This window comes from Mauremys reevesii, linkage group 1, assembly GCF_016161935.1.
Source record: "Mauremys reevesii isolate NIE-2019 linkage group 1, ASM1616193v1, whole genome shotgun sequence".
Lineage (NCBI taxonomy): Eukaryota > Metazoa > Chordata > Testudines > Geoemydidae > Mauremys > Mauremys reevesii.
Genome location: NC_052623.1, coordinates 175,878,051 through 175,899,387, shown reverse-complemented (window position 1 = coordinate 175,899,387; position 21,337 = coordinate 175,878,051). Strand labels below are relative to the sequence as shown.

The window sequence follows — 21,337 nt, the reverse complement described above, 5'->3', positions numbered from 1 at the left end:
TATAACGCTGTCCTTGGGAGCCAAAAAAAATCTTACCACGTTATATCGAACTTGCTTTGATCCGACGGAGTGCCTAGTCCGACCCCCTGGAGTGCTGCTTTACTGCATTATATCTGAATTCGTGTTATATCAAGTCGCGTTATATCGGGGTAGAGGTGTATAAATCAGCATTGTTCCGCTGAACTCATTCCAATTTACAACCACTGAGGAGCTGGCCATAGATCATTTTTCTACTTTAGCTAACTAGGGTTATATAAAGGAAGTCTTGGTGTTTTGTATTCTCTTTTAGAAGTGTAAGGAATTATTTTATACAATATTTTTCTACAATCTTCGTTGCAACTGTAATAAAATGTAAGGCTAAAGAATAAGATATACTCTTTACAATCCTAGTGGTAATACATATTTGGTATTATTGCTACTATATGCATTTTCAGACTTAAGGGAGACTGTCTGATGTTTCCTTTACTTTTAAACTTTTATAACACATTGCAGTTTCATTTCAGTGTTTCAAGAGTTGCAGAAGCAAATTGTGTATTTATTAAGGGGATTTATTGTGTAGAAACCATGCACAGCTTTAAAAGTTTATCCCATTACCTCTAAAGAAAAGATGATTTTAAACATCTTTTTTGTTGTGGTACATCCCTCCTTTGTAACAATTCTCAAAACAGTTGTGCTGCCAACGGTAGCTGAAAGTATTATTTATCAGAAACCAGGCAGATTTTCTATCCAACTTTAAGTGAGCCTAGTAAACACTCGAGAAAAAAAAAATTGATCCTTCTTTGGTTTGCCTTTGCCCCCTGCCATTGAATCAAAATAAATATTCGTTTAACCTCCTCATCTGCCTTTTGCATAGAAACACCCCCAGGCTCCAAGCATTACCCCTAAACAGAATTCCTTGCCCTACCTCCACACTCAGCCTCTCCACAACTCAGAAAATCCCACAGTTTAGAATCCACTCCCAGAAACTAAAATATTTTTCCTTATTTGTGTATAAATAAAACAAAAGATCTGCTTGTGGAATCTTTACTTATGTTGGTGAGTATTTACTGATGTAGTCACATATAATGTGGCTACTTGTTTGTGTAAGCTTCCACAACTAGGCCAAAAACACACATTTAGCAACTTATCTGATTATCTTCTAGTGTCCTCACTTATTTGGTTTCAAGACTTTAGACTAATCCTCAGTTAAAATAGTACATTTTATACGTTAAAAGTTTAGTTCATAACTAAGAAAGTTCTGTACCTCTGAAAATTAGAAAATACTTGCACAGTAAATCTATTTCCTTTAGCTCTTTCAATGACTAGCTCTCCAAAAATCTTCACATCTCTAGAGATATAAAATAGTAAAAGAGAGAAATCCAACTCAAGGACCAAATCTCTGAAATAGAGAAAAACAACACTTCCCAGATGAAGAGGGTGTGACTCCAAGACAGGGCATAAAGAAATGCTGGTTGTCCAGTGTTAGGTCTTGTGCATACCAATGAAATGTGAATGTGACAAGATGAATATTGCTTCCTGCCCTCCCCCACACACACTAGTGTCCAACTCTCCTCTTGGCTCCTAATACTTCCTCTATTGTAATAACAAACCAGTTACACCCTCCCAGCTGTTAAACACCCTTATTTCCTCCTCCTCAATGGCAAGACATAGGTTTGAAAGGAGGGACTCATTCTCCTTGTTTACAGGTCAGCACCCTCCCCAAATCAGTAATAGTAGTACCTACAGTAATAGTCCACATCCCCACAGCTTACAATAATGTAATGCAGTCATTTGAGCTTTACTGTAAAATACTGCAGTTTTTCATAAAAATCAAAGTTAAAGTTGGTGTTATAGGCTTGACAGAAAATTACTGACTTTTTGCTACTTCAGTTCTCATTTCCAAAGCTAAGTGTGGAAGATATGAATTCTCAAACTGAGCCTTAAATTCATGACGTTTCCCCATCTAGTTGTCCAACTTATGTAGTTAGAGATACTCTGCCACGCAAATTCTCTCAGAATTATTTTTTAAATCATGGCATATATACCATTTCCCAAAGATCAGTTTATCATTTCCCTGCAGTTTGTGCAGAAGCAGTCATCTCTTATACTAGTGTTTCCTAAAGTGTTTTGTACATTACTCCAAAAGGAAGGCATAAAGAAGGGACTAATATCTCGCATAGGGCATACTTGCGATACATATAACTCAGACATATGGTCAGGAAAAATGATGAAAACCTATGGTACATAAATTATAGCAGCCCCCCAAAATAATTGCATGTATACTTCAGAGTATAGTATTTTGTATTAAAAACATATTGCAGTTCCCTTTGCCACTGCTTCAGTTAATGCTGCTGCAGTACATATGTCTACTTAATTTCAAAATACACAATATGGACCCAATCCTGAAAAATCTTCCTAAAGAGAATGTTTGCTTTGCTCTGTAGCATTGGTCATTAAGTGATATAATTTTAATAATTAGTTCCTCTGCAAACTGACCTGTTTCTATTTAAAAAACAAACAAAGCTAATATTAAGAATTATGCTTCCAGGAAGATATGCAGGTTTGTTGTAGCCATGTCAGTCCCTTAGAAAGACAAAATGCATGAGGCAATATCTTTTATTGGATCAACTTCTCTTGGTGAGCAAGACAAGCTTTCAAGCTCTTCAAGTCTTCCAGGAAGACACCATAGATTATAATAGGTAAACTATGTACACTCCTCCACGTATTTCTTCTGCCCCTATTTGATATGTGAGTCAAATTCTTCTTTATTCATCCAACACTAGACCCCAATCTTGTGAACATTCACTACTAGGCAAAGTCCATTCTACATTGAAGAGTCTCATTGAAGTCCATGAGACTCTTCACAGCATTAAGCAGCATACCAAGGTCCTATGTTAAGTCAGTGATACTCAACCTATGACTCTTCCTCAGAGTGTCTATCTTAGGGCCACATACGCAGCTTTTGATTCAACAGTCCTACTGACTATGCCTGTGTTTCTGGTAGACTAAGCAGAACACTGATCTCAGGTGTATTTTCACAGGGAAAGCAGGGCAGTTGGAATGGCAGTATGTAAGCTGTCAGAACCACTTTCCAATTACTGTTATATGGAAAAAGACTTGTTGCTAGAATCTCTTTCACTCCATGAATCCAGGAGGTAAGGAGGAAGAGAGGAGAGAAGAAGTACCTCCAGTCTCCTTCCTAGCATCCAGGAGGGAGAAAGAGGGAAAGAGAAAAATTCCAGCTAGCAGAATCAGAAAGAGTTTCAACGTAATCAATGTCATATCATAGAACTGCTTTGTGATGTTTTCCTTGTAATGTTGTGTCAATATGTGATTACACTGTATTATCACCACACATAGGTCCAAAGCTTCATCTGGTGTAAACTGGAAGCCAGTGGAGATACACTAGTTCAGACCAGCTGAGGGTTTTGACCCAAAGTCACAAAACAATATCACAACACAAACACACAATATTGTATGGTGAGTGATTAATTTATGGCTCTCTCTCCAATTTCACTTGCTGCTACAATGGCTCATCATCTCCTAAAGGCTGACTATATTATCATTAACTATTAATTTTTTGCAGAATGACCCTTAATATCAGCTTCAAAATATTAGTTAAGAAAGATTCTGACGTTTATAAGTATGTACTATTGCAGTGAATTCTTACTTGACAGACATAGGAAGTTCAGTATAATAAACTTACTCAAGTCAAGGGCAAAAATGTTTGCAAAGCAAATATTGCACAAATGCTATACCCCCACCTGTAGACGAGTGGACTCACCCCTGCGATGCCTCCTGCTGGTGACTTCCGGGAATTAGCTTGTTCGAGCTCCGGAGCGCCCTCTGCAGGCCGGTGATCCACCTGTCCTCTGTCCTCCGTGTCACTCCCTGGACCCCGGTGCCCTTTTACCTGGGGTGCTGCTCCCTAGCAGTAATCTCCTCAGTCTTAGGGTCTCCCCTCCCTGGGGAACCCCCACCCACTAGTCCCACCTCACCTCAGTATATGGCTACCGCCAGTCATCATCTAGCTCCAGGCCCTGGGGCAGGATGCAGTATCAGCCTACTCATCACTGGCAAGGTTTGGTTTGGACCTGCTGCCTTGGCCTACCCCGGGCTGCCCTCTGCAACCCCCAGTACCTAGTTGGCCCAATGCTAGGCCGCAGCCTGGGGCTTTCCAAGCTGGAGCTCCCCAGCCTGTCCCCAGCCCTGCTCCACTCAGGTACCCTCTCTCTATCTCCCTGCAGCCAAGCCCTTCTCCCTCTACAGGCAAAGGGAGACTGTCGGTCTGTCTCTGGCTTCTCTGCCTTTATAGGGCCAGCTGAGTCTGTTTGGAGAGTGGCCCCACTCCAGCCCCTTCCCTCAATCAGCCCAGCCTAAACGCTGCTTTCTCCAGCCACACACCCCTCCTTCAGGGCAGGAGCGGATGTCCACCCCACTACACCACCACTGATTTATTTCTACTTGTTTATTCACTTATATTGCAAATAAAACTGATGTCAATGTTTAAGATTAGCACCTTTCCACTATGGCAGTAATTTGTTTCAATCACTTCTGTACAGTCATTGACCAGCACTTATTGAAAAATATGCAGCAAAGTTCTGTTCAAATCAAGATAAATCAAGCCACATTTAGTGAGGAATAATATATGAAAAAAGAATTATTATTAGTTTTGAAAAATATTGTATTCAGTTACATTATTAATCATATACTGTATTTGGCCTTTGTAAATGGCAAAATAAATGATAAAATGTGAAATTCACATTATATTAGATACTCACTTTCTGCCAGTAGCTATTTACAGTTACAGTGCTATTATTAATTATTATTTATTTAGCATTCATATTGCAGTAGTATCTACAGGCTTTAGCCAAGTCAGGGCTCCAGTGTACTAAGTACTGTACAAAGATACAGTAAATGTCAGTCCCCTCAAACAGTTTCAATCTCAGGTCCTGTCTACACACACAACATGCTCCAGTTTAACTAAATTGATTAAAAAAAAATATGTTGAACTTTTGCAACTTAACATATGGATGAGAAGTAGGTGAGAAGGAGGAGGGGAAAATCCAAGAATAATGAAAACAGAGCACTCAGAAGATTCAGATAATTGACAGCTGGTTGGTTGCTAGTTTAACTTTTGGTTGATTAGGGAGTCCTCTTAACAATGCTCATTCTAGGTGAAATTCTGGCCATTTAAACTCCATGGGAGCTGTAACATTGACTTCAGTACAGCCATGATTTCACTCTCTGGTTTTAATTTTTAATTGGAAGCACTAATCCTGGTGTACTCTCTCTCTCTTTCTCTCTCTCTCTCTCTGTGTATATATATATATATATATATATATATATATATATATATATATATATATATATATATATATATATATATATATATATAAATTCCTTAGGCAGACAGCAGTAAACAAAGTTTCCTCCTATGGTAAATGTCCCAAACACTTATTGTTTTACTGAATTGTTTTCTGTTAAAGCACTACAGGATTCACTTGCTCCTTTGTGTGCTTTTCTGGGGCCGTTTTTTTTTTCCCCCAGCGAGTCAGATAATATTATTTTATTTGTGTTGTACTTACTGTAAGTTGGAAAGTGCTCCTGAGCCAAAATGCCATTGTCTTTTTTTCTGGTGCCAAACTTTAAATATTAGACTCGGTGATGACACAAAAAGTTCCTCTTCTAAAGAGGAATGCAATTTTCAGCTGTACCATTTCTTATGGTTAACCCTAGTTATACAGAGCTGTTGAACCAGTCTATACTCCAGACACTTTTATTTACAGCTATACAAACTGGATTGTTTTAGCTTATTTTTAGGGTTTGATCCTGAAAGCTGCTGAGGAGCCTCAATTCCCATTAAATCATTCTAATTTGGAGTTGCCCAGTGCCTCCCAGGAGGTGTTCAATTGACAATACTAGGCCCTTGGTATCTTCCCCTTCTTCATTGCCTGAGTATTTGAATAGCTGAACAAACAACTTTTAGAATGCAAAAATCACATTATTTTTCATCTTTTTTCACTCTGAATACATTATTTCACATCATAGCCTCAGCTTTTAATACAGAAGTCTACTAAAACTGTGTGTTTTTTTTCTAGGACAGGCTTAGGCTTGACAAGCCAGGTGAGCTTGGCAGATTGTCCCAATGGCTTTCAGAGCCTGAGGTGAGCACAGCCATTCCTGGATTTGCCCAGGTTCAGTTGAAGCATAATATTATGTGAAACCTTAGTGTGCAGGAAGAAGACATTGGTTATTAAACACATATTCTACCTTTTTGTTGAGATTTTAGTAGTAGTATTTCAAATGGTTGTGAAACGTGAATAGAAAGTTGCATTGCCAACAGTGATCTTGAAATTTATCATTTGAATCAATATTTTACTTAAAACAAACATGGTTTATGTGAAGTTTGTGATGGGAAGAGACAAACATAAGGATTTTGTAAGAAAGCTCAGTATGAATTTGGTGCTTATCAGCATGATGCGGGACTGAATTAAGGCAATCCAGGAAAAAACCACTTGGGGCTTCCCAGCCACACTCCTAAACAAAGCGACAGAGAATCCTGTGGCACCTTACAGACTAACAGACGTATTGGAGCATGAGCCTTCGTGGGTGAATACCCACTTTGTCGGATGCATGTGATTAACACGGCTACCCCTCTGATACTTGACTCCTACACAAGACCTAGTTCTCTTGGTGTAGCAGCAAGGTTCACAGTTCAGATGAATGGGTCAGTTCACCCCTCTTGGAGCTGTTGGTTCAGTCTGTTTGCAGATTGAGACAGGCATGAGTTACATTAATTTCATGTTTTCAGTCTTTTCTTTGCATCCATGAGGGCTAACTTTAAAAAAAAAATGGCAGCTGAGAGTCTGATCTTATCACATGACTCGAGGAGCTGCAGCACCACAGATAGGTTTATTGCACCTATGCTTTAATCCTGACACGAGGAACATGGCAGTAGCTACAGCAGTGAATAGTGCACATAGGAAATTTACAAGTTAGGCTACCTCATATAGCTCTGCCGGTGAATTGTAGACTTGACTTGCCAAACTCTTGTCATTGTGCAAAACCACACACAACATTGTGTTGGTCATGAAAATGCTACAGGACACTGATATTCAGCAAAACATTTAACAGTATTTAGAAGGGGTAATATATGTTACTTCAACAATGAGAGACTTATTATATAACCCCTTTGTTAATGTGCAAGAATAGGGATTCTGAAATAAAATTAAGGTTAAAATATACTCTGTATTTGCGTAGAGGATAGTGAAACTTCTCCTGCTACCATATTTCACCAAAAATGCCTTTAAGCATTATGATAATAAGGTGATGAATGGTCATGAGATGAAAAGTGAATGAGAAGAAAGGGTAGAGTGTCAGGGCCTGAGGTAAAGGGAAGACTCCTGTTCCAGAGACAAGTCATGCTCAAAGCAGGGTGAGGTTCATCCAATAGTGACACCTATCACATGATCAAATTTCACAGCTTACAGATCCTTATCAGTTGGGTTGGGGGTGAGGATTGTCTTTTCAAATCTGCTTTTTTTGGGCCAAAGTAGAAGATATTTCTTGCAGGGAAGTTGGTAGGCATTTGAAGCAGTTGTCTATACCACCTTAGGGAGTGTTGGGAAACAGTTTGAGAGAGAGAGCGCAGGACTGTTTAGTTGGAAAACAGATCTCTTCATTCAACTTGAATTTGTACCATTTGATGTTTTTTATTATTCATAGTGAATTTATTAAAGTAAATGGAGTTTTACTAGGGAAAGACTAGTGAGGGGAGAATGAAGCTATAGGAAAAGGAAAAAAAAATGGAATGTCACTATCTAAATACCTATACCTGACTCCCCATTCTATTTTTACACGAAGCTTCAGTAAAACTGTTAGAGCCAGATTTGGCCGCATTTATTCATGGTGAGTTGTTCCTTATCCTCTGAGGAATCCTGCTGAAATAAATGAGATTTCTGAGTCAGGCTCTTTCCTGAGATGGATAGTGGAGGTTAACATTGCTGTTTATAGTTACAACCCTCACTATTTTTTGAGAGAGAAAGAGAGAGCCTCTCACCAAAGATTGATCCTGTAAAGCATTGAGTACTGTGACCCCAATCCTACAAAGCAGTTAATAAACACATTCTGAATGTTGAACAATGGCTTGATCCTTCTCTCATAGAAGTTCATGGCAAAACTCCCACTGATTTAAGTGCTGTAGGATCAGACCCCAAGTGAGTAGTCCCATTGGAAGACTACTCACATACTTAAAGTTAATACACATATAAATGTGTAGGTAGATCAGGGCCAGAATGCTCAGCATTTTTCAGGATTGAGTTCATATTTGTTAACTAACTGCAAAACTGGACTCAGTTCATTAGTCTGCTAATGCTCTATTTTTTTTATTTTTATTTTTTTTTGCTTTCCACTGGGAAAAAATGCTATATTTACTCATCCTGAAGGAGATAGGAGATATTTTAATTTGTCTCCTGTTCTACTTTCTTTGGGTGACACACTCTATATTTCCATATTCTGTAACGGAATATAACTTTGCTACTCTTTGAAATGCATGGATGGCATTCTTTGAAGGATGTGCCTTTAATGTGCGTTATGAGTAAGTGTACAAGTGCTCACTGGGGCTCGACCCTCTCCGGGGTGGAGGGGAGCCACACCGGCTCACTACACACCGGGGAGTCCGGGGAAATAGTCCGGCCGGGGTCTCCCACGGCAGTCCTTGCGGCAGTCGCCTGCCCTGTTGGGCGCGAGGCTCAGACCCTTCAGCAGGGCTGAGCTGTAACAAGAGCTATGAGCCTGGCCCTAGGTCAGGGTGGGGCAACAAACACAAAGTCAGAAAGCTCAGGCCTTTGGTTCAGGGCTGAGCAACAGTATAGTTAAGGCCCGGCCCTAGGTCAGGGTGGGGCAGCAACCCCCGGGCTACTTCCATACTCCCCCTCGGGGCCTACCTGGGTCCTGACGTCAGCCTCTGGAGGGTCCACGAGCATGGGCTCATCGCGGCCGGGGCTGGGTGGCAGGTCCGGCAGTTCCTCGGGAAAGTCGGCCCAGGGTTGCTCCGGCGGCTCCTCCGGGTAACAGGCACGGGAAGCTCTGGCAGCTCCTCCAGGTAACAGGTGCGGGGAAGCTCTGGAAGCTCCTCCAGGTAGCGGGCGCAGGGGAGCTCAGGCCAGTCTGGGCGGCTGCCCCAGTCTCGAGCTTGCTGAGGTACGTCTGTTCTCTTCGGCGGCAGGCGCCTGACTGAGCTCTGAGGGCCAGTTTTTATACTTCCGGGTCGCTGCCTGACCCTTTGAGGGGCGGGGTCAGAGCTCCGTAGCTCCACCCACTCTGGTCTCTGGCTGGGCTCTCCCTCCTCTGGGCAGGAGGGGAGCCACACCGGCTCACTACAGTAAGTGTTTGAGTGTGTTTCACATTTTCTTAAGTAAACATTTTGGCACATTGTTAGCTATCATGCAAAATATTTTGCTTGGTCTTCACAAGAGCTTCACTTGATGCTCAGTAACAAAAAGAAACTGAACATTAATCATTTGGCAGAAATTATACTCAGATCTGCAGTAAGAAAGAAAAAAAAATCCTTTCTGCATCTATGATGTTTCCTCCCATATGCCATGTTTATCATAATGAATCATATACAAAACTAAAAGGACAGAGGACCCCACTGGATAGTTTTGGGAATTAGCAGCAGGCTCTATTGGATAACAGTCTCTTTAAGAGGAAAAACAGCATGGCTAACAGAGTTTGGAGGAGAGGAATGCAGGAAGGCCTCTTGAAGAGTGGAATTATGGGTTTCCTACAGCCAACAGGAGGATAAAGGGAAGAGAAGGTACCTATTTTACAAATGTATATGATCCCTATCATGATAATACCTGAGCACCTCACAGACTTTTTAGTGTATTTCACAGCACTTTTGTGAGGTAGGGAAGGGCTTTTCCCACTGTTTTACAGATGGGGTACTGAGGCAAAGTTTTTCTGCTCGCCACCGCTTCCCACAGCCCCCATTCGCCTGGAGCGGTAAACCACGGCCAGTGGGAGCCGCGATCGGCCGAACCTGTGGACCCGGCAGGTAAACAAACTGGCCCGGGCTGCCAGGGGCTTTCCCTGAACAAGCAGCAGACTGGCTTTGAGAACCACTGACCTAAGTAACATGCCCAAGGTCTGACAGGAATTCTACGGTGGAGCATGGAATTGTACCCATGTGCCAAGCTAGTACCTTCACCACTGGGTCATCTTTTGTCTCCACAGAGGTACAGCAGTCACTTATGGTCTCCTCCATCTCCCCATTTTCAATGAGAGTTAAGAAGATGGATATGTCTTTAAACAGTTTTTTTTTAATATTGTGTCAAAATGAACTGAAAATTGTATTAAGTACTGACAGAAGTTCAGTGAGATTCTTATTTCATCGCAGATCTACGTGATCATTCGTAGATAAAACTTCATTTTATGTGAATAGTTTAGTACGTGGATAAGTTTTAGTCATCTGCAGACATCTGCACATCTGTGTACGTCTCTGACATACCACTCTGAAACAGAGGAATAATTTCTTCTTATATTGTAAGATAATGAATAGTAGAATGTCAAATATGCAAGTAAGAAGGAAATTGCATAGAGGCCAGTTTCAAATATATAAAAAGAGACTCCCTAATCACATCTGATTTTTTTTGTCTTCTGCATGTACAACAAAAAAGGCTTGCCAGTACTTGTCATGCACTGCCATGTATATAAAATGCCCATGCACAGTACTCATCTGCTGAACCACATGAAAAACCTACAGGACCAGGAGAGTTTAAAAATAAAAAGAATGAAAAAGAAAAGACTCTTTAGTTAGTTGGGCCATGTTTTATAAAGCCAAGTTTCTGCTTCTGAAAATGTAGACACTGAAATAAATTTCTCATTTTTATTTAATGTCTTAGAATCTCAACAGAAACACCTATATTTTTAATACTTTTTATTGTTTTTTTCTTCTTTGAAAACTGTGCATTAGTTTTTGATTACAGAGAAAATATTTCAACTCCAAGTTAGACTGCAAATTAATCCTTAAAATGCAAATAGAACAGAAACCTTTCATAAAGATCCTTAACAATACTTTGGAGTCCAATCCAGCAAAAATAAATGTGTATATGTTTGACTGCACTGCCGAATTTTATAAAAATGGCTAAATAGTTTTGTATGAACATCTTTATATTTTCCTTTAATATTTTCTTTATTATGACAATTAATCTTTTTTTAGAAATACAGAATCTGAATTCTCCATTTATGTAGAAGGCACAGCTGATTTAAGTTGGATGTAAAGGCTGCTATTCTCCTTTACATAGTTATATAGTAAATAGGGCTGTCAAGTGATTAAAAAAATTAATCATGATTAATTGTGCGATTAATCACACTGTTAAAAAATAATATAATACTATATGTTTAAATATTTTTGGATGTTTTCTACATTTTCAAATATATTGATTTCAGTTACCATACAGAATCTAAAGTGTACAGGGCTCACTTTATATTATTATTTTGGATTACAAATGTTTGCATAGTAAAAACAAAAGAAATAATATTTTTCAATTCACCTAATGCAAATAATGGAATGCAATCTCTTCATCATGAAAGTTTAACTTACAAATGTAGAATTATGTACAGGAACTAACCGCACTCAAAAATAAAATAATGTAAAATTTTAGAGCCTACAAGTCGACTCAGTCTTATTTCTTGTTCAGCCAATCACTTAGACAAACAAGTTTGTTTATTTTTGCAGGAGATAATGCTGCCCGCTTCTTGTTTACAACGTCACCCGAAAGTGAGAACAGGCATTTGCCTGGCACTGTTGTAGTAACTGCTGTCGCAAGATATTTACGTGCCAGATGAGCTAAAGATTCATATGTTCCCTCATGCTTCAACCACCATTCCAGAGGACATGCGCCCATGCCGATGATGGGTTCTGCTTGATAATGATCCAAAGCATTGTGGACCAACGCATATTGATTTTCACTGTCTGAATCAGATGCCACCAGCAGAAGGTTGATTTTCTTTTTTTGGTGGTTTGGTTCTGTAGTTTCCACATTGGAGTGTTGCTCTTTTAAGACTTCTGAAAGCATGCGCCACACCTCATCCCTCTGAGATTTTGGAAGACATTTCAAATTCTTAAACCTTGGGTCGAGTGCTTTAGCTATCTTTAGAAATCTCACATTGTTTGGCAAATCTGGAGTGAAAGTCTTCTTAAAACGAACATGTGCTGGGTCATCATCTGAGATTGCTATAATATGAACTCTATGGCAGAATGTGGGTAAAACAGAGCAGGAGGCATACAATTTTTCCCCAAGGAGTTCAGTCTCAAATTTAATTAACTTTTTTTTTTTAATGAGCGCCGTCAGCATAGAAGCATGTCCTCTGGAATGGTGTCCGAAGCATAAAGAGGCATATGAATGTTTAGCATATCTGGCACATAAATACCTTGCAATGCCAGCTACAAACGTGCCATGAAAATGCCCATTCTCACTTTCAGGTGACATTGTAAATAAGAAGCGGGCAGCATTATGTCTTGTTTGTCTTAGCAATTGGCTGAACAAGAAGTAGGACTCAGTGGACTTTTAGACTCTGAAGTTTTACATTGTTTTTGGTTTTGAGTGCAGTTATGTAACAAAAAAACTACATTTGTAAGTTGCACTTTCACAATAAAGAGATTTCATTACAGTACTTGTATGAGGTAAATTAAAAAATACTGTTTCTTTTGTTTATAATTTTTACAGTGCAAATATTTGTAATAAAAATAATAATGTAAAGTGAGCACTGTACACTTTGTATTCTGTGTTGTAATGGAAATCAATATATTCAAAAATATAGAAAAACATCCAAAAATATTTAATACACTTCAATTGGTATTCTATTCTTTAACAATGCAATTAAAAGTGTGATTAATCACAATTTTTTTAATCATGGTTAATTTTTTGAAGTAATCATGTTAGTTAACTGTGATTAATCGACAGCCCTAATAGTGAACAAAAAAAGTCAATGAACTCTTGTTTTCCTCTAAATTAGCTGGATTGTTCTATGAAAGAAAGACAGAAGAGAACCATGTCCTTGGTGAAATGGAGTACGTTTATACACACTTTAACAGTGTTTAATTGTCCATACAAGAAAGTTTGTTTCTTTTACTTGTGATTTCATATCACTGGACTATAGCGTAGACTTAACTGTTTAAGACAGAACCTGAAGTCATATGCATTAAAATATTTTATAACCTATTTTTTTTCTCAGCAGGCTGTTTGAGATGGATTATCAAGTGCTTTCTGTAGATTATCTGATTACCACAGTTGAATTAAATTGATGTTTGTTATTTTTTAGATGTGCCATCCAGTCCCTATGGAGTAAGAATTATAGAGTTGTCACAGACTATTGCCAAGGTCTCTTTCAATAAGCCAGATTCACATGGAGGTGTGCCCATTCATCATTACCAAGTGGATGTGAAAGAAGTTGCTTCAGAAACTTGGAAAGTAGTCCGCTCCCATGGAGTTCAAAGTGAGTCTGTTAAAATTTGTGTATATGTGTGTATATATATATATAGAGAGAGAGAGAGAGAGAGACTATCAAGGAGTAATAATATAAATTCTTGTTAACTGAGTCTGTATCTCCTATCAATATTACTTCTTGGGCCATATCCTCAGTTACTGTGGATAGTTCTATTGACCTCAGTGGAACTAAACCTATTTACACAAGCTGAGAATCTGGCCTTTTATAGTCTTTTAAAAGTTCATTGATATTATTTCTTGGTTTTACAGAAGTCTGGTAAACAAACTCAAAGTTATTCAAAAAGTAGTGATTTAGATTTGTTTATTATGCCAGTTATGCAGTATGAAAAACACAAAGTGATCAATCACAAAAAAGGGAAATCACAGAAGAATTAAATTAAGAGTCTTGAATATGCTTCACTGTGCATTTAATTAAGAAATATTAAGAGGGCTACAGTATGCTATTTAAGTCCTGATGATGAATTATTGATTTTTAACTACTCTGTAACCTTTTATATACTTGTTAATCTTTGTTACGTATTTTTAAAACATATTTATAAAATATTAATAACTAGTGTCTCTTTAGTGCTAAAATAAATGTCTTGAGATATTGAATGGTTGACATGCTGGATGGGCCAGACCTTGGCCAACCCTGTGGCCAATTTGCACCACTCTGAAGACACAAAATATATAATCCTCATCTAAATAGAGTCACCTGAGGATTCCCCTGGCATCGGTGAGTCAGGTGAATGCCTAGAGGGGATGGAGGGGTGTTTGCCAGAAGGTGTTGCAGTACAGCAACCCCTGCCCTGCCCTTGGGTGTTGTTCTCAGCTGGTATAGGTTAGAGTAGCCCTGAGACTCCTAATTTACACAGGGGCTGAACTAACTTCCATTGTCTACGGGATTAGGGGAACACAAATATGTCCAATCTCTCTGACTCTCATTGTAATATATATATATCTCCACCTTTTTCAAAATGGAATATCTTAACATTAAAACTTTCTGAATTTGAAATGAAACAGATACTAAGGACTTAAGGATGAGATTTTGACAGCTGGAAACAATTTGCAGACCTGGTTTGGAAATTTTCTGATGGAATATTTTTCTGTTGGAACATGCCAATTTGTCTATAGTAGAGATATTCGCAGAAATATGTCAATATTGATGAAAGCTTGTTAAAAAGAAAAACTGGAAAAAAGTGTTCTGGTGTCATTGAAATGTTCCATTTTGACCTTTTCAATTTTCCATGTTGAAATTATATTTGTTTCAAAGTTTTATGTTATATAATCTCAAATAAAAAAGGAAAATTGGAACAAAACATTTCAATTATATCTAAATGAAATCTTTTGATCTCTCCTATATATATATATATATATATATTTAGACTATATATATATAGTCTAAAAACGTTATCAACGGTTTGTGTTAGTTGGATAGTGTCTTGGCCATAGTGCATCTTACCACAGCAGTAATATTTAGCCTCAAGAACTCAGAATTTTTGCAGATGTAGGGAAAACAGGATGTATTAAGAGAATCCATTTCCTCCAGTAGCATGGCATGCGTGTGAATGGTCTTCCTTCTCTCTCCATCCCATTTTTCCTTTTGTCTTAGAGCAAGAATTATGCCAAGAACCCAGACTAGGAGCCTGCACTGAGAACATACTAAACACTCGATGAAAAAAATTAAGTTGCATTGCTATGTAGCAGATTGTGATCTAGTGAAATGTAATCTGGACCCTGTTACCATAGACAATACAGTTGGCATCTGGGTTTAACATTAGCAAGATGCTTAATTTAAGATGAGAGATAGGCTAAAGGAGAGAATACCTTATCATTAACTGTGTATCACAGTATGTTAAGACAACTCCCCAGATGACTTTCTTTGAATTTTATTCTTTGTTTTTAATGTTGGGAGTGTACAGAGACAAACTGATTACATAAAAAAGTAATTGCATTAACTGATCCTGTTATCAGTACTTCCTGGAGTTGTCTTTTTGCCATATTTTCCACTGTTTGAGTTTGAAAGATTTTTTTTTTTTTTTTGGCATTACACTTTATAGCTGATTCATGTGTTTTGAGTTAGGGGAACAAGGGTTATTGATTGCTGGGATTGCTTCAAACTGAGAGTACCCTGGTGAGCCACAAGTACTTGCTGTTTGTGATCAGCACCTCTATGAACAAGACTGTGAAACTCCTTGGATCTGCATAGCCATACCACTCAACTGGTGCAATGTGATACACAGCCCCTCAGAACGAGTGGCAATATGGGACACTAAACCTCATAATGCCCCCCATTGTTTCTTGCTGTCCCCTTTTTTCCTTTGTATTCCTTTTTTTTAAATTCCCTTTTCTCCACAATTTCCCATCTCTTTCCCTTACTGTCACACTCTGTCTCCTTTCATCTATTCGGCTCCACTTCCCTTGAGTCTCTTACTTTGTACTCCATTCCACTGTGCGACTGCCCCTCACTGCCACACTGAGAGGTGGAAAAAAAATCAGATTATCCTCAGATGTCTCAGAAGTAGGTCATATTTGTGACTACTTCTGCTAGTAGTAACAGTTAGGAGCCCCACTCTCCAAAACCTGAGGAATCATTTTTCAACTTCAGAGAGGCTCTGTGCTTTGTAAATAGATGAAAAATTGAATGTCTGACCATATGACTGAGAGTTGAGTGTGCAGTTGATTCCAGTAAAAAATTAATCAAGTATCCATAGATAACACAGGATGATATAGTAAATTGTTGTTTCTGCTAGTATACCGATGACTTTAATAAAGATTTGTAAAATATTTTATGGATACAGTGCAGTCCTTGAAACTATTGTAAATATAAGAAACTACTGCAATATCTCTGAGACCACTGGAGGAAAATGTTCATTTTTAACAGCCCACAACATACACAGATTGGTAATCCTATACTATACTGCCTGACAGAGCAATAAAATGTGCCTGATTTATTTTAATTGTAAAACGGTGCAGATATTGGAAGTGCATTGCATTTCAGTTTTGTTTCGGCTGTTCTTAATGATGTATTGTAGTCACAAAACAAAAATCCCTTTATTGACTATCTCTTCATTACAGAGACAGAGAAAAAGTTCACCAAGCCAAAACTACCATAAAATAGTCTTTTTGATCTTCTATGACAGGCGGCCACTAGCGTTGCAGGACCCAGTATAAAGATGTGAGCCTTCACCTCGTTCCTTCAATGCTCTTACTTTCAGACTGCTTCAGCATGTTTTCTAAAAGTCTTTCTAAACCCCCCTTTGTTACTTTTTATCCCATTTGCAATGTCATTGTAGTTAACATTGAGATATCACTTCCATATTAAATCCCTATTTTCAGTTGTTTAGAATTGTTGCAGTTTCTCCTGCTTTTCTCAGCCTACAACTGCTGCTGCTTTTTTCCCTCCCTTATTGAAAATAATTTCCCCCATTTTTGACTTTTTGAATGAGAAAAACTGTAATAAATCTTAAGACTGTGTGCTTAGATAATTCATGACCAGTTTTCTTTTAAGCCTTTACCCCTGCTATCTTGCCTGCTGCTCAATGGAGAATAGACCTATAGACTTTAAGATCAGAATGGACCATCATGACCCACCCACTCTTGTAATAGATGCCTAATCTCTGGCTGAGTTACTGAAGTCCATAAATCATGATTTAAAGACTTCAAGTTATAGTGAATCCACCATTTATACTAGTTTAAACTGCAAGTGGCCCGTGCTCCATGCTGTAGAGGAAGGTGAAAAACCCAGGGTCTCTGCCAACCTAACCTGGGGGAAATTCCTTCCTGTCCTCAAATATGGCAATCAGTTGGACCCTGACCATGTGGGCAAGACAAAGCGGCCAGACACCTGAGAAAGAATTATCTGTAGTAACTCAAAGCCCTCCCCATCTAGTGCATCATTATGGGCCATTGGACATGTCATAAACAGATAGTTAAGGGTTAATGCCTCTTTTACCTGTAAAGGGTTAAGAAGTTCACCTAGCCTAGCTGACACCTGACCAGTGGAACCAATGGGGGAACAAGGTGTTTCAAAAGGAAGGAGGGAAGTTTTCCTTTGTTTAGAGTTTCAGTTTCAGCCGGAGTGAAAAAGATCAAGGAACCAGCCTCTTATCAGAGTAGTAAGTTTTAGAAAGGAATAAATAGGTTTATATTTATTTTCTTTGTAACTGGTCTTGGTATCATTAAGGGAATTATCAAAATTGGGTATTTGGGGTATTTTTTGTGTAACTAAATTTGTGCCCAGGGGAACATCCTCTGTGTTTTGAATCTGTTGTCTGTGAGAGTAGCTGGTATGCTAATCTCTCCCAGAGGGTTTTCTTTTACCTTTCTTTTCTTTAATTAAAAGGCTTTTTCTTAATACCTGATTGATTTTTCCTTGTTTTTAGATCCAAGGGGGTTGGATCTGGATCCACCAGGAGTTGGTGGGAGAAGGGAGGGGGGATGGTTAATTTCTCCTTGTTTTAAGATCCAAGGGGTTTGGATCTGTGTTCACCAGGATATTGGTGAAGTCTCTCAAGACTACCCAAGAAAAAAAGGTAGTACTTGGGGGATGGTGGCAGCGATACCAGATCTAAGCTGGTAATTAAGCTTAGAAGTGTCCATGCAGGTCCCCACATCTGTACCCTAAAGTTCAGAGTGGGGAAGGAACCTTGACAGGACATATTTGCTGCTAGCAGTTACAGATCGGCTACATGCCATTGTCTGTGTGTACCACATGTCTGTAAACTTTAATTACTATTTATAAGAAGGTAAAAGTCAAAACATCATGGCATGATTTTCTATTGCGTTCCACATTCTACAGTCATTTAGATCTGTGAAGACTTAGTATTGAATGCTATGAAAGCAGAATGGTAGAGTTTTACACTCTTTTGACCTCTGATGCAAATGACAGCATTAGGTGCAAAGTAAAGGTGAACCAGGCCCTCAAATGTAGTGTTTCACAATCCCTTCCCACACATTCTGCACGAGTATAAATGACCGCACAATGCAAAAGGCCGAGGAGAATCAAGCCTCAACTATCTTGGTGCTGCCCTAGTTATGAAATGTAAACCATACCATTCATGTTCTGCTAGGATAGATTGCTATATATACACTTTCCCAAAGGGAATGCAGATTAACATATTATCATTCATAACTAAATTTCATTCATTTTAATATATTCTGTGGGTCAGTACTGAACAGCACTCTCTGTAGGAAGGGTAAATTCTCCTAATTTCTATGGTTTTCTTGCAGTGCTTCATTATAATGTAAAATAGGAGGAATAATACTTTATTTCCATAAAAATGCTTAGTTCCATGTTTCATTATTACAAAATGATTGTTTGTCAGTATGTGGGCTACAAGTGGTACAACAGGGTGATTTTAAACAGAGACAGAAAGACACACACATAGAGAAATGTAACACTTAATAATTAGGTTTCAACCATGTTTTCTTTAGGAACAATTTGTAAGGGAAAAGTTATATTGCACTTATAAATATGTAACATTTTAAAGATTTCTCCCAAATAGTTCTCAAGTTATAAGTACCAGGGCTAACTTTCAGGGCTGGCTCTAGGTTTTTTGTTGCCCCAAGCGAAAAAATAATAAAAAAAAAACACCTCTGGGAGTGCAACTGCCGAAACCAAAAAAAATAAAAAAGGTGTCCAGAATGCCACCCCTGAGATTGTGCAACCCGAAGCACGTGCTTGGTTTGCTAGTGCCTAGAGCTGGTCCTGGTAACTTTATTATCTATCTTGAGAATGCTTTTAAAAAAATATCAATCTTTCTTTAGGCTCTTGATGCCATGCATCTCAGGCTTGAAATATCTAAATTCCCAAGTTCAAATGCCAGTAGGGTCAATTCCTCTTGCATCCTTCCTAAATTGGTACCTTGAATTCCATCCCCTTTATTGTGATAACGGTTTCTCATGAGATTTTAAAAAGTAAAGGTCCTGTCTGGTCTGGGGACATTTATTGAACTTTCCTATGCACATTTTAATAGAGTAGGGGTTTGCCCTTACCCAAATATTGTTCTATGTGTCGTGCCTGGGGCTGATCCTCCCATTACTTGCAAACCCTATTAAAGTGAATGGGAGTTGTGTGTGTGCGACTGATGAGATAGCTGAACCCCTGAAGTTATAGACGTGGGAGTTGCCTTTCCTCCCTGGAGGTGGCTGTATCAGAGAGAGAGAGAATGCATATAATTTGTAAATCTCTTTGAGATCCTTCAGGAGAAAAGGTGGTCTGTCCATTTATTATGATGTTATTCTGCTTTACTTTTCATAATATATGGTGTTTCAAGAGTACCTCTAGTAAAATTGTAGTAATGTTTGTGTGCAGTTCAAGCTTCAGGATAAAACTACTCAGCTTCGCTTTGCTGTCTCCAAACAAATGCTTAGACTTATTTGACAGGTGCCTCATAATTCAAATAAATGTACCCTCAAGAGACTTCATACATTTATATTATGTGATCTTCCATGGAGGTCTCATCCACATCTATATATGAAAAACACATTGTGATAAGGTATCCTTTCTTGTGCAGAAATCTAATCTTTGTATTATCATGGCATTTTCATAGTGAGGTCATCCAGTGTCTGATTGTTTATAGTTATTGCCCATTGCTTCTTAGATTGTATGTTCTGTATTAGCCATTTCTTTGTTTCTGAATCATGTTGAAAAAAGACTATACAACTGATCTCCAGCCGGGACATTCATGGCAAGAGATGTGTAACTCAGGAGCCCATTCCAATGAGCAAAAATTATAAATAAATGCCTGGTAAATGCCTAAGTAAATGCAAGCCACTTAGAACAATCCAAAATCTATGAAAACTTGGTTACTCTGATATAGCCAGATGTCTGTTCCAAGATAACACTGTTTTAGTTTAGTTTTGATTTTTATTTTTTTCCTTAAGTGAAAACTATGTATCCAGTTGCAGAATATTATGAACAAACTGTGGGAACTTAAAAGGATCGGAAGTAATCATGGTGGTGTTTTTTGTGTTTACGTTTTAAATGATACTCCAAGCGACACAAAAGACACATCCAGGTTTAGAATCTAGCGTTTATGACTTGACTCTCCCATTGGGCGGTCATTTATACCAATTCAAAATGAATGCAGAATTGTGTGTCAAATACTAACAAATCACTATGGTGGCATTTTGTAAATGGCTGCACAAGATGCAGGGTGATGGAGAATCAGACCCTTTATTTTTAAAATCCCAGGTAGATATTTTACTTTAAAGTAATAAATGTGTGCTTTAGAAAGTATCAGTCTTCATCGTAGCACTAATACCTGGGATCACAAAACCATGGCATGTGCAGGCAATGAGCCTGTGATATTACCACTAATCAATATGGGCACTCTGGCCTACTTGCCAAAGCATCTGCCAGCTATCCAGGAATTCTTAAACAGTAGACTTACCTGCCTTGTTTATGAGTTATTTCAGTGCAAGCCATAAAAAGTTCCACAAGTTATAACTATAAACTTGCATTGTGGGAGGAAAACATTCATACTTGATTAAGGATATGTAGTAGAAGCAGAATTGGCTTGTTATCCTAATACTAAAACAGTTACTTTGATTTTAACTTACTATTACACGTGTTACAAGATGAACTTTCATTACATGTGCACTTTAATTGTGACACTAGAACTAGTATTTTGGGACCTTCCTGCCCCTCCATTGTAGGCCTGCTGGAAAGAGAGAAGTTTCATTAATGCCATGATATTTAAGGATGTCATGGTCTTTGGGGGGGCAATTAAGACCAGTGAAGGGTTGTGTCACCGCCTGCCCTGTAATCCTAGGTGCCTCACGGTGTTTTGTGGCTGTAGTTCCTAACCTGGCTCCCTCACAAGCAGCCTACCAGCATGCAGGTCACATCCTGATGTGAT

The 21,337-nt window shown here is 38.6% G+C and overlaps 1 protein-coding gene across 1 annotated transcript in view; it reads left to right on the top strand.

Moving 5' to 3' along the window:
* The window catches only part of NCAM2 (neural cell adhesion molecule 2), a 536,258-nt gene that overhangs the window by 410,373 nt on the left and 104,548 nt on the right, over positions 1-21,337 (top strand). Inside the window, exon 12 of the mRNA XM_039520366.1 lies at positions 13,309-13,482. Within this exon, the coding sequence (XP_039376300.1) occupies positions 13,309-13,482 (174 nt within the window). The remainder of the gene's footprint in view (positions 1-13,308; positions 13,483-21,337) is intronic.